This window comes from Rhinatrema bivittatum, chromosome 3 (assembly GCF_901001135.1).
Source record: "Rhinatrema bivittatum chromosome 3, aRhiBiv1.1, whole genome shotgun sequence".
Lineage (NCBI taxonomy): Eukaryota > Metazoa > Chordata > Amphibia > Gymnophiona > Rhinatrematidae > Rhinatrema > Rhinatrema bivittatum.
Genome location: NC_042617.1, coordinates 29,741,218 through 29,755,573, shown reverse-complemented (window position 1 = coordinate 29,755,573; position 14,356 = coordinate 29,741,218). Strand labels below are relative to the sequence as shown.

The window sequence follows — 14,356 nt, the reverse complement described above, 5'->3', positions numbered from 1 at the left end:
ATGAATTTTGCTCTTGGGGCAGACGATGTCCTCCCTCTTGTAGTATGGGATGATCTCATTCTTTGGGGAGGAGGCAGATTTGTCCCTCCCCCACCCCCTTCCTTGTTAGTGTGGGATTAATCCCTCTCTTGGTGCAAAGGTGAACCCTCCACTTTTTTGTGTATTTATCTTCAGGTGATCAAGGCAGCAGCTGAGAAGGACAGGGAACGACTATTGAAAAAGTCAATCGAGATGAAATTTCTGACTGGCTATGAAAGCAAGGTAAGAAACACAATCTTCTGCTCTCTTCTGCAGGTAGCATATGCTTTCTGAAGGTAGTCAGTCCCTTGTGCTCTTCTGCTGGTAGCACACACACTCCCATTACCTTGCTAAAAACATGCAGCCTTCAGCTACTCTGCGTACGGGGCTTCCACAGAGCTGCTTCTCACAACCCATTCCATCATCAGTGTGCCTCCTAGGAATTAATAGCATTTCTGAACCTTTTTGAGTCCACTAGATTTCCTTTTGGGTTTTGTAATTTGAAGGCCAAAAAATCCACATTGGTTTAAAGCAGCCTGTTTTAGAACTCTGAGGCAGAAAAGGCTGCTCTTAGATTTCCCTTGTTGATGGTTGTAGTGGGGAAGAACAGAAGCACGCATGTAACTGAGGAGCCATCACTCCCATTCTTTCTTACACTACCATTACACCTCCTCCTCTTCATTACTACCATCACACTCTCTCGCTGTCACATGTAACTGAGGAGCTATCACATCCCAGGCTAGATTTAAGACATGCCGAGGGCCTAAGCTGTCAGGTTACAGGCCTCATAAAATGTAAAACTTGAAATGTTTCGTTTTGTTTTTATTTAGAGGCTCCAGCCCTGAGCTGTATCTTGTTCCTAAATCTGGCACTGATCAGATTAGCTGTTCTAATACCTCTTAATCAAAACATGCAGTCTCCTTCCCAATTCTTTTCTTCATGTGCTCTGGGACATGTTTCATATGTTCATAATAAGTCACAGGTATTTCCAGGAGATACCTGGCAGAACTAACTATTGTGTCCATGTGACCTCCTATAGATGGGGTTATTGGGGTATAGGGCACCAGGTACAAAAAGCTAGGAAATATCTGCTGCATTATTAGTCAAGTAGACTAAAACCTATTGCTATCCCTGGGAGTAAGTACTTTAAGGAGTCTGCCAGCTACTTGTGACTGGATTGGCCATTGTTGAAAACAAGATGCTGGGCTTGATTATCCTTGATCTGACCCAGTTTGGCATCCCTTATGTTCTACAATCAGTAGATTCATTTCATGAGTTTGGTTTTCACAGAGTCCATCGTAATTGTCATACATGGCATTTTTATGCCTGCAGATCAGTGACAGGCTTTATCATGGAAAGAGACTATGAAGATAGATCATGAGTGCAAGAGCTATCTAAACCAGTGATTCCCAACCTTTTTTGTTTAATGGCATATCTGGCACAGGGGTCACTTCATTATGGCACACCACCCACTTCCCCATCACTCTCTTCTCTTTCCCTCTGCCCTTTGGCATCATCTTCTTCCCTTCCATATCTCCCACCCCACCTGACATCATCACATCACCGTCCCTCACTCCCTGACATCAACATCACCTTCCCTCTCCTACCACCACTCTCCTGAACCCTCTGACATCACCTTCTCTCTCTCTGCCTCCTCATCCCTGATATCATCTCTACCTTCCCTTTCCTTCTCCCCCTGGCATCATCATCTTCTCTCTCCCTCCTCCTCACCACTGGTGTCATTATCACCTTCGCTCTCCCTCCAGCCCTCTCCTCCATCCCTTGGCAACATAAGAACATAAGAACATAAGAAATTGCCATGCTGGGTCAGACCAAGGGTCCATCAAGCCCAGCATCCTGTTTCCAACAGAGGCCAAACCAGGCCACAAGAACCTGGCAATTACCCAAACACCTAGAAGATCCCATGCTACTGATGCAATTAATAGCAGTGACTATTCCCTAAGTAAACTTGATTAATAGCAGTTAATGGACTTCTCTTCCAAGAACTTATCCAAACCTTTTTTGAACCCAGCTACACTAACTGCACTAACCACATCCTCTGGCAACAAATTCCAGAGATTTATTGTGCGTTGCCTTCCATTTCCCCCACCCCCAGGCATCATCACCATCTCTTCCCCACCCCCTCACATCATTATCTCCTTCCTTCTCTCTCTTCTCCTCACCCCATCATCATCACCTTCCTTCTCTCTCTTCTCCTCACCCCCATCATCATCACCTTCCTTCTCTCTCTTCTTCTCACCCCCGGCATCATCTCCTTCCTTCTCTCTCTTCTTCTCACCCCCGGCATCATCTCCTTCCTTCTCTCTCTTCTCCTCACCCCAGGCATCATCTCCTTCCTTCTCTCTCTTCTTCTCACCCCCGGCATCATCACCTTCCATCTCTCTCTTCTCACCCCCATAATCATCACCTTCCTTCTCTCTCTTCTCCTCACCCCCAGCATCATCTCCTTCCCTCTCTCTTCATCCCCTGGCATCATTGCTTTCTCTTTCCTCTCCTTCACTCACCGTGCCAATCACCTCCTCATCCCTTTCTCTTCACCTCCTGACATTACTTGTCCTCTCCCTCACTTCCTGGCATTTTCATCATCGTCTTCCCTCTCCCTCATCCCATGGCATCATCTCCTCCTCCCCCCTCTCTCTACTTCTCTCCCCCACTGACATCATCAATCTTCCGTTTCCCCTACACCCTGGCATCACTTTCCCTCAACCTCACTCCCTGGCATCATTATTACCTTCCTTCTCCTTCCACTTTTCCTCCCCACCCCCTTGAATCATCATCATCTTCCCTTCCCCCCCCCCCCCCCCCCCCCCCCCAAACTCTTGGCATCATCAATTTCCCTGTCCCCCACCTCCTGGCATCATCACCATTCCTTCCCTCTCCCCCCATAATCAGTGGCACATTCATCTGTCCCTTTCCCCACTCCACCCTCAATCCCTGAACAGCAGAAGTGCTGCTGCTTCCTCCTTTGCCAGCCTCCCTCTGTAGTCTGAACTGCATGGAGCCAGCAGGTTTCATGAGACTACAGAGCCCCCCCGCAGTTTCTGTTGCACAGGAGAGCCAGACGGGAAAGCAGGAGCAGCTGCCCAGAAGCTCTGCTCTCCGATGCCCTCTGCTGGCAGGAGGACAATCTGCAGGCCAGGAGGGAAACAGGAAGTGAGACTGCAGCCACAGCACACCTGATTGGGAAACACTGGTCTAAACTGCCAGTTTCCCTCCATAATGCAGGAAAACAGATCCTATTTGACTGTATATTCTTGCAACTTAAACATCCCTCTGCTTTTTTCTCATGTTTTCTAGAGCTGTTAGTGTGTTTTTCCATGCCACCTCCATTGGGAGGCTGTTCATTCATCCATCACTCTTCCTATATTAGGCCCACAGCCTCTCCAGTGCTGCACTAATAGCCAGGAAATGCCCTGCAAGGAGGGTGAATCCCAACCCAGTTGTCATCACATGCTTCTTAATTTTAAAGCATTTTGCCAAGATAACAGCACTTTTCAAATTTATTTCCCCCTCCTGCAGACAATGGAAAATGCACACTTAGAAGCTGTCTTAATCCTGGGCGAGGCTTTTGCCTCTGATGAGCCATTTGATTTTGGTCATCAGAGCACCACGGAGCGGATCCATGGCTTAATCCCCATTATGCTGAAGCACAGACTTATTCCTCCTCCAGAGGAGACATACTCCCTACATCGGAAGATGGGCGGCTCCTTCCTCATCTGCTCCAAGCTGAAGGCACAGATTTCCTGCAGCAACATGTTCCAAGAAAGTTACAGCAAGTACTGGAGAGGAAGGGAGGACAAGAGGAAATAGCAGTGCAATTTGTGTCCTCCTCTGGCCCCTCATCCCCCTTCCTTCCAAAGCCTGGTCACTACTGAAGAACAATATAATGCGTATTGTGTCTGAGGCTTATTCCTAGAACCTGATACACATGGGCATCATAGAAGCTAAAATGTTTTTAACCATAGATTTCCTTATTCTTCTTAGTGCTGATGTCATTTGCTGCACAGCTGTACATGTTTGAGGTAGCAAAGGACTTCTGCTACCTTCTTTAAAAAAAAAAAATATATATATATATATATATATCAACATACACATTGCAATAAAAAGACCATCGCACTTTTACCTGTTGCATTCAGAATGCACCAGATCAACTGTCCATATAGTGATTGCATGGAACTTTTGGTTAGAATCAGGCCCACTGTGCAGTGAGTGTAGGAGGGGAATTAAAAGGAGAATGACAGTAGCAGATGTAGAGAGCAGAGTGAAAGGAGGAGTTAGGAAGGAGATGTAGAGGGTAGTGTCAGGGGAGGGGGGAGTGAATGCAATGGGAGAGGGCATAAGAGGTGGGAGAGGTGAAGTGATGTTGGCAGAGGTGGGTAAGGAAGAAGGGAGGAGCATGATGGTAACATAGGGGTGCAGTGGTAGCAAAGGTGGATAAGGTGATCTGATGATAACAGGGGAGGAGATGTTGATAAAGGGGAGTGACAGCAAATGGAGGGAATTGGTAGCAAAGACAGGTAAGAGGTAGGAAGGGAGTGATGGTAGCAGAGTGGATTAGGAGGAAGAGTGATGGTAGCAAATGTGGGTCAGGGAGGGTGTGAGAGTGGGGTAGAAGGGGAATGTCAGATCAGTGGAGGAATGTGATGGTAGCAATGAAGGGTAGGGATTAAGATGGGAGTGATGTTAGCAGAAGGGGGAAAGTGTGTGATAGAGGTGAGTGACAGTAATGTTGGGGTATGCTGGTAGCAGAGGGGGGTAAGATTTAATGGGAGAAAGTGATGGAGAAGGGAACATGGGACAACTGCTGACACATATCAAAAACAATTGTATAAAAAGCATTTGCCATTCTCTTTTGCTAAGGTGGATTATAAATAGCTTTCAAACTGTGAATGAATTTAAGTAGAATGCTAAGCCAATCAGAACCTTTTAATTGTAATAACAATAAGCTATAAATGAATATAAAATGGCCTATTTTTGTAAGACGGGTGCTCCTCACATGCTGAAGCTGGAGAAATGCCTCTGAATTTTACAGATTTTTTTTGTGGTATTGTGACATTTGTATGATGTAAATAGAGATTTTATGTGTTTCCTTTTTTTTCTTTCCTTGTCTCCTTTTGGCTTTCAGTGCTGATGAAGCAATAAATCTTTAATTCCTACCGTAAAAAGTGCCAAAAATAGATACAGAAAGGGGCGGGGGACTGTGACCATCCTCTTGTATCATGACTTTTGAATGTATAAACTCTCTATGGACTAAGTCTGTGTGTCCACCGGTATTACCTACATGGAGGGGTTGTGTGCTAATTTGGTGAAAAATGTACCATCTCTGGAGAGGCAACATGCAAGGTGGGAATCTCCTCTCTTGGCAACTGGTGAGTGGCTGTCCCTCTGTCAGAAGAGCAGGGACTGGTACGGGGAGGTGCAGAAATGAGTCACTTTCTCAATACTTGTCCACCTGCAGAGTGTCCTGCTATAGGGAGGGTTAAACTAGAAGCAGTCATAACCATCTCCACTCCTCCAGATAATTTAAAAAAAAAAAAATTTAAACCTGGCTCTTAGACCAAATGCATGCAAATATATCTCGAGACTGTTCATTGTGAATACCCTGATAAGCAGACCTGTTGGTGGTGTTTGTAGCTTGGAGCTGGCAGTTCCTACTCGACAGAAACGTTCATATTTTGCTGTTCTAAAGGGCATTTCAAGCTTTTTGCCTGAAGTGAATGCAGAAATGGACACACACACGTTTCTAGACCAGGCGCACAGTGTTAAGCAATTTGTCGTGCAAAGAAATGTTTTGGTAGGTTTATTATCATCTTTTTGTACAATCCTTGTAACTGTATGATTATGGATTTCAATTAAAAAAAAAAAGTTCTTGTGACAAGTGCTGCTGACTGCTGTTTTGTTCACATCTCCCTTCTAGGTTGGCAAGAAAAATCACTTTATTAGGGAAGAGTTAGGCTAGAGTCTAACCTAGCAATGTAGATAGCACTAAACTGTAGGTTGGATATAAATCACAGCAAGGTTGACCACACCATGAGAAGTTACAGGCAAGTGTGAGCATGAGAAGGCAAGTGTGAGCATGAGAAGTTACAGGCAAGTGTGAGCATATTTTAGTATGATTTTAGTATGATTACATTTATAGAATTACTAGCAACTGTACCTGTTCTATGCCCGGGCGGCGAGCCTTTTTATTGGTATATCTGCTCTTGTTTTGAGCAGAATTTCCCTAGAAATTCACTGTAAGAGTGTCCCTTCCACATACACACACCCTCATACAGGCTCCCTCACTCTCTCACACACACACACATCCCCTCATATAGGCTCCCTTTCTGAAACCCACACTCAAACATCCCGCGCACGCCCCCTCTTACCAACCAAGCTGTCTCTCGCACTCCCCCACACCCCCTTCTCCTCTCTCGCACACACATTCTCTCTCACCGGCATCCCCCTCCCCTCATATAGGCTCCCTCTCTGTGAAACCCACACTCAAGCATCCCCCACCCACGCTCTCTTACTTCCCATGCTCCCTCTCACACCCTCCCCACTCCCCTCTCACCAACCATGCTCTCTGTCACCCCCCTCTCTCACACACATTCTCTCTCACCAGCATCCCCCCATGCTCTCTCTCACACCCTCCTGCTCTCTCACCCTCCCCTCCCTGACACACATTTTCTTTCACCGGCATGCTGCGGAACCCGCGCCGTTCGCTGCAAAGATGAAGGCCTGGCACGCCGTTCGCAGTACACGGGGGCCTTCCATTTTCGCCTTGAGCAGAAAATAACAGCGGAGACCCTGGCATGCCGCGAACAGAGCGCGTCCCACAGCACACACTCCATTTGCAGCGAAGATGAAGGCCCGGGCACGCCAATTGCAGCACACGGGAGCCTTCCCTTTTCACCGCGAAAGGCGCACCGAGCACAGACTGTCCTCACCGTCTGGCACCAACACCATAGGGGCATCGGACTTGGCCGAACCCCCTCCAAAGAGGCCCCAGGGAGAGGAAGCCCCATCCTCTTCGGGAGCCTCTATGGATCCCTGAGGAAGTTCCGATGATGCCCATCTTGCCTCCTACTCCAGGGTCAGTTTTCTCCGCACCCTTGTTCCGAGAGGAGTTGTACCGTGTTGTCCAACAGGCAATGCTTAATGCCCTTCGGGGCCTCCAGCCGCCACAGACGCCAGCCTCCCTGCCAGCATAGGAACCGACGCCCTCCATGTTGACACCTCTCCTGGACGTGCTGCTCAGTGCCTTGCCACTGCAGCCCGTGCCGGCGGGCCCTTCAGTGCCCTGCCAACCACTGATGCCTCCTCCCGTCTCGATCCCGATTCCAGGCTCCTTGGAGGAGGAAGATGTAGCTCCTCTCCCATCTCCACAGACGGAACCGCCGATGCCAGATCCTGTCCCTGGGCCATCGGGCCTCCCGATGCCCAGACATCCCTCACAGGTCCCGGTGCCCTTGGTGCTGGCACCACCGCTGGCGGTTCCACTTCACAGACCATCAGTGCCCATGCCCTTGTACTCTGTGTTTTAGCCTCCCTCCTCGACCCGGGCATTTTGCCGGTGAGGAAGAGGTCCCCTATAACCCATGGAGGTGTGCTTCCTCTGAGGCCTCAGAGGACCTTCTGTCAGAGGCTTCCCCCCCCCCCCCCCCCCCCCCCCCCCCCGAAGAGACGGCACTCTCCTCCCGAGGATCTCTCCTTTGCAAGTTTTGTCAGGGAGGTGGTGGAAACCATTCCCTTCCAATTTACCATGGAAGAGGATGCCCGCCACAAGCTGTTGGAGGTTTTACACTTTGTGGACGCTCCTAAGGAGGTGATGGCTGTCCCGGTGCATGAGGTTCTTCTAGACCTCCTTCATCGTCTCTGGGAATATCCAGGTACTGTGCCTCCAGTCAATAGGAAGATGGATGCCACCTACCTGGTTCAATAGGCCCTAGGTTTTCAGAAGAGCCAGTTGTCACACCAGTCAGTGGTGGTTGAATCAGCCCAGAAAAAGGCCAAGAAGACCTGCCCTCACTCCTCCCCTCCAGGAAAAGACCAGAGAGTCTTAGACGCCCTAGGTTGAAGGGTCTTCCAGGGCTCCATGCTTATTGCTCACATAGCAGCATACCAGTTATACATGAACCAGTATAATAGGAACTTCTGGAAACAAGTCCAGGATTTCACTGAGATCCTGCCACAGCAATTTTAGGAGGGCCTAGAATCCAAAAAGGATTGGAGGCTGGAAAACACAAGGTGAGAGCGGCCTATGACATTTTTGAAACAGCGTCAAGGATCTCAGTGGCAAGCATTGGTGCTAGGCGCTGGGGCTGGCTAAAAGCCTCAGACCTTCATTCGGAAGTCCAAGAAAAACTGGCGGACCGCCCCTGTACAGGAGAAAACCTGTTCAGGAACAAGATCCGAGACACAGTGGCCCAACTCAAGGATCACCATCAGCTATCAACTACCACCTCTGATGCCTCCTCAGCGACCCGTAGAGGTCCACATAGGAATACCAGGAAGCAGTTTTACAGAGATACTACCCTGCAGCCTCCTGTGCTCGTACAGCTCGGTCCTCCCAAAAAGGCCAACAAAGAGCACCTAGAGCTCAGCCAGCTCCCCAGCCTGGTCCTGCTGCTGGTTTTTGACTGGCATCCAGAGAGCAAAAACCAGTCCCCTTTGCTCGCACCGTCCGACCCACCTGTGGGAGGTCGTCTCTGCCACTTAGTCAACAACTGGTTCCCAATTACCACCGACCAATGGGTGCTATCCATCGTAGCCCACGGTTACTGCCTGAATCTCCTCACTGTTCTTCCAGACTCCCCATCCTCCCCGGCATGGAGCCTTGTAGAACACACAATGACCCTCGAATTAGAGTTCTCGGCCCTGCTCCGGTCCAGAGCCATGGAATCTGTTCCCAGGGCTCAGCAGGGATGAGGGTTCTACTCCCAGTATTTTCTTATACCAAAGAGAACAGGTGACCTCTGTCCCATCCTCGATCTTCAAGCCTAAAACAGGTTCCTTCGCAGAGAATGGTTCAGAATGGTATCCCTGGGCACCCTACTTCTGCTTTTGAATCAAGGGGAATGGCTCTGCTCTCTGGATCTACAGGATGCTTACGCACACATTGCGATTTTTCCACCTCATCGCAAATATCTGCGCTTCGCCGTAGGCCACCGATGCTTCCAGTACAGGGTTCTCCCCTTCGGGCTGGCCTCCACACCCCGAGTCTTCACAAAGTGCCTGGCAGTGGTGGGAGCACATTTATGCCTCTGAATGATCCCCCGAACCGCCCACTTACTGCCCGGCCTGCACCTGACTATCTCGCCGAGGATTTCAACCTGCTAGGCCGCACAGCCTGCCGCATGCTTCTGCTGTTGCGTTCAGCCTGCTAGGCCGCACAGCCTGCCGCATGCTTCTGCTGTTGCGTTCAGCCTGCTAGGCCGCACAGCCTGCCGCATGCTTCTGCTGTTGCGTTCAGCCTGCTAGGCTGCACAACCTGCCACATGATTCTGCTGTTGCAAAAGCAGACAGCTAGTGGTGACTTTTTTTTTTTTTTTTTAACAAAGATTTAAAGGCCCAGACACACAGGAAAGCACAAAAATAAAAGTAAGAGTACTTCCCTGTCCTGGGCAGGCAGAGGGGCTTCGGGCTCACCGAGGGAACCAGACCACTGGCTGTCGGGGGTCCTGCAGTCGCGAGCTGAAGCTTGCCCAGCTCAACCCGAGGGATGACCCTTCTGCAGGAGCCTGTCACCTCGGGGAGCAATTTTTCTTAAAATATCCAGTCAGTCAGTACTGCAGGGTTAGCACCCCTACTATCTGCTGGAGGTAGAGAAATACTGAGGGACTGCAGGTGGCACCCTGGTATATGTGGCAGTGCTCAGAGTTTTGTTCTCTACCTCCATCTGCTGGAAGGGATGAATAAAACCCACTTGTCTGGACTGATCTGGGTATGTTCAGGAATAAGAATTTATCAAGGAGCCTAAGCAAAGGGGGTCCCAATGAGTGCCCCTCATCCCTTCCAGTCTCTCTCGATCTCTCTCTCTCTCTCTCTCTCTGAAGTCCCCCACCCTATCCCTTCCAGTCTCTCTCTTATATCCTGTTCTTGCCAGGCTCTCTCAATCCCCTGCCAGTCTCTCTCTCAATCCCCCTACCCTGTCCCTTCCAGTCTCTCTTTTTGTAGCTTGTTCCTACTAGTCTGTCAACTCCCCCACCAGTCTCTCTCTCTATTCCCTCACCCTATCCCTACCAGGTTCTCTTTCATATCCTCTTCCCACCAGTCTCTCACCTCCCCCACCCTGTCCCTACCAGTCTCTCTCTCTCTCATATCCTGTTCCCACCAATTTCTCTCTCAATATCTCCACCAGTCTCTCAGTTCCTGCACCCTGTCCCTATCAGTCGTTCTCTCATATACTGTTTCCTCCAGTCTCTCCCAAACCTCCCACCAATGTCGTCCCACCAAGTCCCCCAAGCTCTCTCTCTGCCTGCCACTCTGTTCTTACAAGTCTCTCAGTCCCCCACCTTATTCCCACCAGTCTCTGCCAGTCTTCTGCCTCTTTCTTCCAGTCTCACTACTTCCCACCATTCTTTCTCAATTCCCCCACTTGTCCCTACCAGACTCCTAAATTCCCCATCCTATCCCCACAAGTCTCTCCATCAGCTATCCAGAAGATTCTCTCAATCCTTCCAACTTGTCCTCAGAGACACTCCCTGCAGCCTCAGCATAGCACCTCCAACCTCCATCATAATATGATGGGGGCTCAGCCTTCACCTATTCTCTCTCTAACTTGACTCCTTCTCTCTCTCCTCTTCCCCTCCAGTTCTCTTTGTCTCTCTCTCCTACACCCTCCTCCATCATCCCTGCTGGATCTCAAATACAACCCTCCCTATACCCCTCCTGCCACTTCCCAATCACACCTCTGGCTCTCTCTCAATCCTCCACCCCATCATACCTCTGGTTCTCATTCATTCCCTTCCCCACCATCGCTACTTCTGGTTCTGTTACTTTCCCTCTTCCCCTTCATTACCCATAACTTTATCACCCATCCATCTGTTGCCCTCCCCATGTCACTTCTGGTTCTATCTGTCTCCCTGCCCCGGACCTCAGGGGGTATATAGGGGAGACCTTCAGGGGCATCATCGCCCAGTCGCATCTCCCCTCACTTAGCCCCTATGCTACCTTATCTTTATCTCTCGTGTCTCCTGCTGCTACACCAGTTTGTACGAAGGAATTTCTAGCAGGCCCTGGGTAAGAGAATGTAAATTTTTTGTAGGAGTGTAAATTTTCATTAATGCATTAGCCCAAGGAAAGGAGTAGAGCTGAAGAAGATTGTGCACTATGAAAGCAAACTTAACCTTCACCCACCATGGAACTGGAAGCCAAGGTAACTTAGCCAAAACAGGTGTAATATGCTTGCAAACATGTGTACCAGTAATAAGACGAGTTGTAGCATTTTGAAGATGCTGAAGGGCTTTTAGGATGTAGGCAGACCCAAATAGCTCACATAACAGTAATCCGGGAGGGCCATGATTTAAGCCTGGACAAATGAGTAAAAATCGTCTGAACTGAGGACTGGTTTATGTCCATGCAGAACCCTCAGTTTAAAAAAAAAACAACCTGATGTAATGGTGTTTTCTAAATGCTGCTGAAAATAGAAAGATCACCTAGAAGGAGAGCTTCACACTAATATGCTAGGAAGCAATCCTGTAGCTAGGACCTGCAGTCAAGGTGATGTATTAATCCCTCGCACCAAAGTTAGGTCCCCAGGAGGGATGGGTTTGGACGGCTGTTGTAGCTGATGATTTGATCATTAGGAATAGAGATAGCTGGGGCGATGGTGGATGTGGGGATCATTTGCTAACTTGCCTGCCTGGTGCTGGACCTCGCAATTAGACCCAACTTTTGAAAATGATTAGAGGTGCTGAACTCAACACAAATTACAGCACTTCTCATCCCAAGAAGAAAAAAAAACCAACAGTGGATTGTGAACATGACTGATCAGCCTGCATGTAACTGTCCAGAACGGAGCAGGTATTGTGGATATGGGAAAGGCTCATATAGTCAAAACAAAAGACAGGGAAGCACTCAAAATCCCTCAATAATTTTGCCCAATTCCACATCATCCTCACCAGTTTCCTCCCTCCTGCTCCATCCCATCCTCATCACAAGCTCTTCCCCCACCCTCTTCTGTCACCATCACACTCTCAGCCTCCTTTATTTCTCATTCTCCTAATCTCTCCCCACGCCTCTTCTTACTCCCTGCTTGCCAGGGAAGGAGTGTGCAGTACTGCCGCATTCACATCAGCTTCACATCTCCCACCCCGGTTAAAAGAAGGGCATGTTGCTGTGCTCGGGACTCTCACTGGATATCCGGTTTAGGGCTCAACCCGTGCCAGCTCTGTTAACGGTGCTCCAGGATTAGAGGAAGAGCAAACGGTAGTCGTGACTGCCCCGCCCCTAGCAACCTGTGAGACCTGGGAAAGTGACTTTTCTACTTTCTTCCGTTTGTTCCCTGTGGGGTAGGGTCTCCAAATTAGTTGGTTTTGCACATAAAGTGACAGGCATGAATCTTACTTATAACCCAGCGCTTAATGGATTGGGTTTCTCTCAATTTTAAAGCTAGTGCTCTGGCTAATACTTGCACTTTGTCAAAGAGACTTCCTTCTGCAGCTCATAGTGTGTAATATGCATATCCAGGTGTGCTTAGAAGTTCTTTTTATTTTTTTTTTAATTAAATCAGCAGTAACCACTAACATTGGTAGGCAGAAGCAACATCGGGTGCTGAGGTAAGCGCTCTGTTAAATGCGCAGTTGGACTTGCTTGACTTACGCCCGATGCAATACAGGGATCAGCACGTAGCTAATAGCACTCATGACATGTAAATTCCATGTAGATGAGCGCAATATTAGCTATTACCGACCAATTAAAAAAATTCCCGGGCAGCCAATGTGGTAAATTTAATGCCTGCCCAGGAGCTTGGGGCTCTAACAAAAAATCCCAAAAAGACTGCTTTCTCTGATTCCTCCTATTAGTATTGTCGCAATACAAAATAGGAGGAACCACAGAAAGCAGCAGCATGAAAATAATAAAATCTTGAAAACAAAAATAGAAATTCTAGACACTCAATATACATTCACAATATGTACGGTCCAGGCCATGTTTTTTGTGCCGGCAGCAGGAGCCTTGTATTGCGCATCCGTTTTCCTAACCCGCACTGACAACTGCAAATCCTGGGCGCCCAATGCAGAGGAGACAGTAGGGGCGCATAATCTCCCTTAGCTCCTCCTTTTATACGCGGCTGCTCATTACCCGATTGCATTGTGCGCAATGCTGGAGAGAGGGGACTTCTGCTGCTGAGCAGGTGGATGGGGGAGAGAGAGGAGGCTGTTGGGCAGGGGTGAGGAGGAGAGAGGGAGAAGCTGCTAGGTAAGGGATGGGAAAGTTACTGCTGAGCACGGATGGATGGGAGAGTGAAGTGCGATGCTCCTGTACAATGGAAGGGGAGGATGCATAGGAAGGAGTGGGTGGGGGATTGAAAGGGAAATGTAAGATGAGTGGTGTTCAGGAGACAAAGAAGGAGACCCAGCCCACAGCAAGCTGGGAGGGGGGGGAGGGGAGAAAAAGGTGAACCCAGGGAAAGGAATGGGGGAGGGGGGGAGAAAGAGAGGGGGAAGGAGAGGGAATAGAGAAAGAGAGGGCTGGAAGGCACAGAGGGTGAGGCAGTGTCCCCCTCCCAATGCTCCTGTAAGTGCTGAGTCGGCCCTCTTTATTTATCATACTTATATTCCCAATGCAGATCACACTATTACACTGACATTAATCAGGCAATAAACTCAAAGCGACAAACATGACTCTAGTAATTCAGAATGGTTTAGACTTAACATCAATCTTTTACATGGTAAGACGATACATTAAAAGCTTATGTAAAAAGCATGGCTTTCAGCGATTTCCTAAATGTTAAGGAGCCAGCTCAGTCATCAGTTTTAGCAATAGTGCATGCCACAGTACAGGGCTGGTGGATGCACAAGGTGGACGATGCAGCCACCTGGAAAACCATAGTCCTGAGGAGGCAGCAAGACTGGGCTGGCAGTAACTGGGCTGGGAACCACCTCCCTAGTCCTTGAGGGCATCACGGCCTGACCCAAGAGGAGAAGCAGACGCAGACTTACACAGGGAGTGGGAAAAACCAACAGACTGCCCTCTCTTTGTCCCAAACTGATGTCACACTAGGGAGGCTGATGGTCCTCAAGTGTGCAGATGCAACAGAGAAGTGCATGCTGCATTCACATTCTGGGATATCAGGAGTAAGGCAGTGTTGGAAGGAGGCTGACACATCCCGACT

The 14,356-nt window shown here is 48.9% G+C and overlaps 1 protein-coding gene across 4 annotated transcripts in view; it reads left to right on the top strand.

Moving 5' to 3' along the window:
• Positions 1–5,914, top strand: part of COQ8A (coenzyme Q8A) — a 351,468-nt gene extending 345,554 nt beyond the window's left edge. For all 4 annotated transcript variants that reach the window (XM_029593040.1, XM_029593043.1, XM_029593041.1 and 1 more), the window contains 2 exons: positions 175–261; positions 3,559–5,914. In XM_029593040.1, coding sequence (XP_029448900.1) covers positions 175–261; positions 3,559–3,849 — 378 coding nt within the window. In that variant the 3' untranslated portion in view covers positions 3,850–5,914. The remainder of the gene's footprint in view (positions 1–174; positions 262–3,558) is intronic.
• Positions 5,915–14,356: the final 8,442 nt, after the last annotated feature.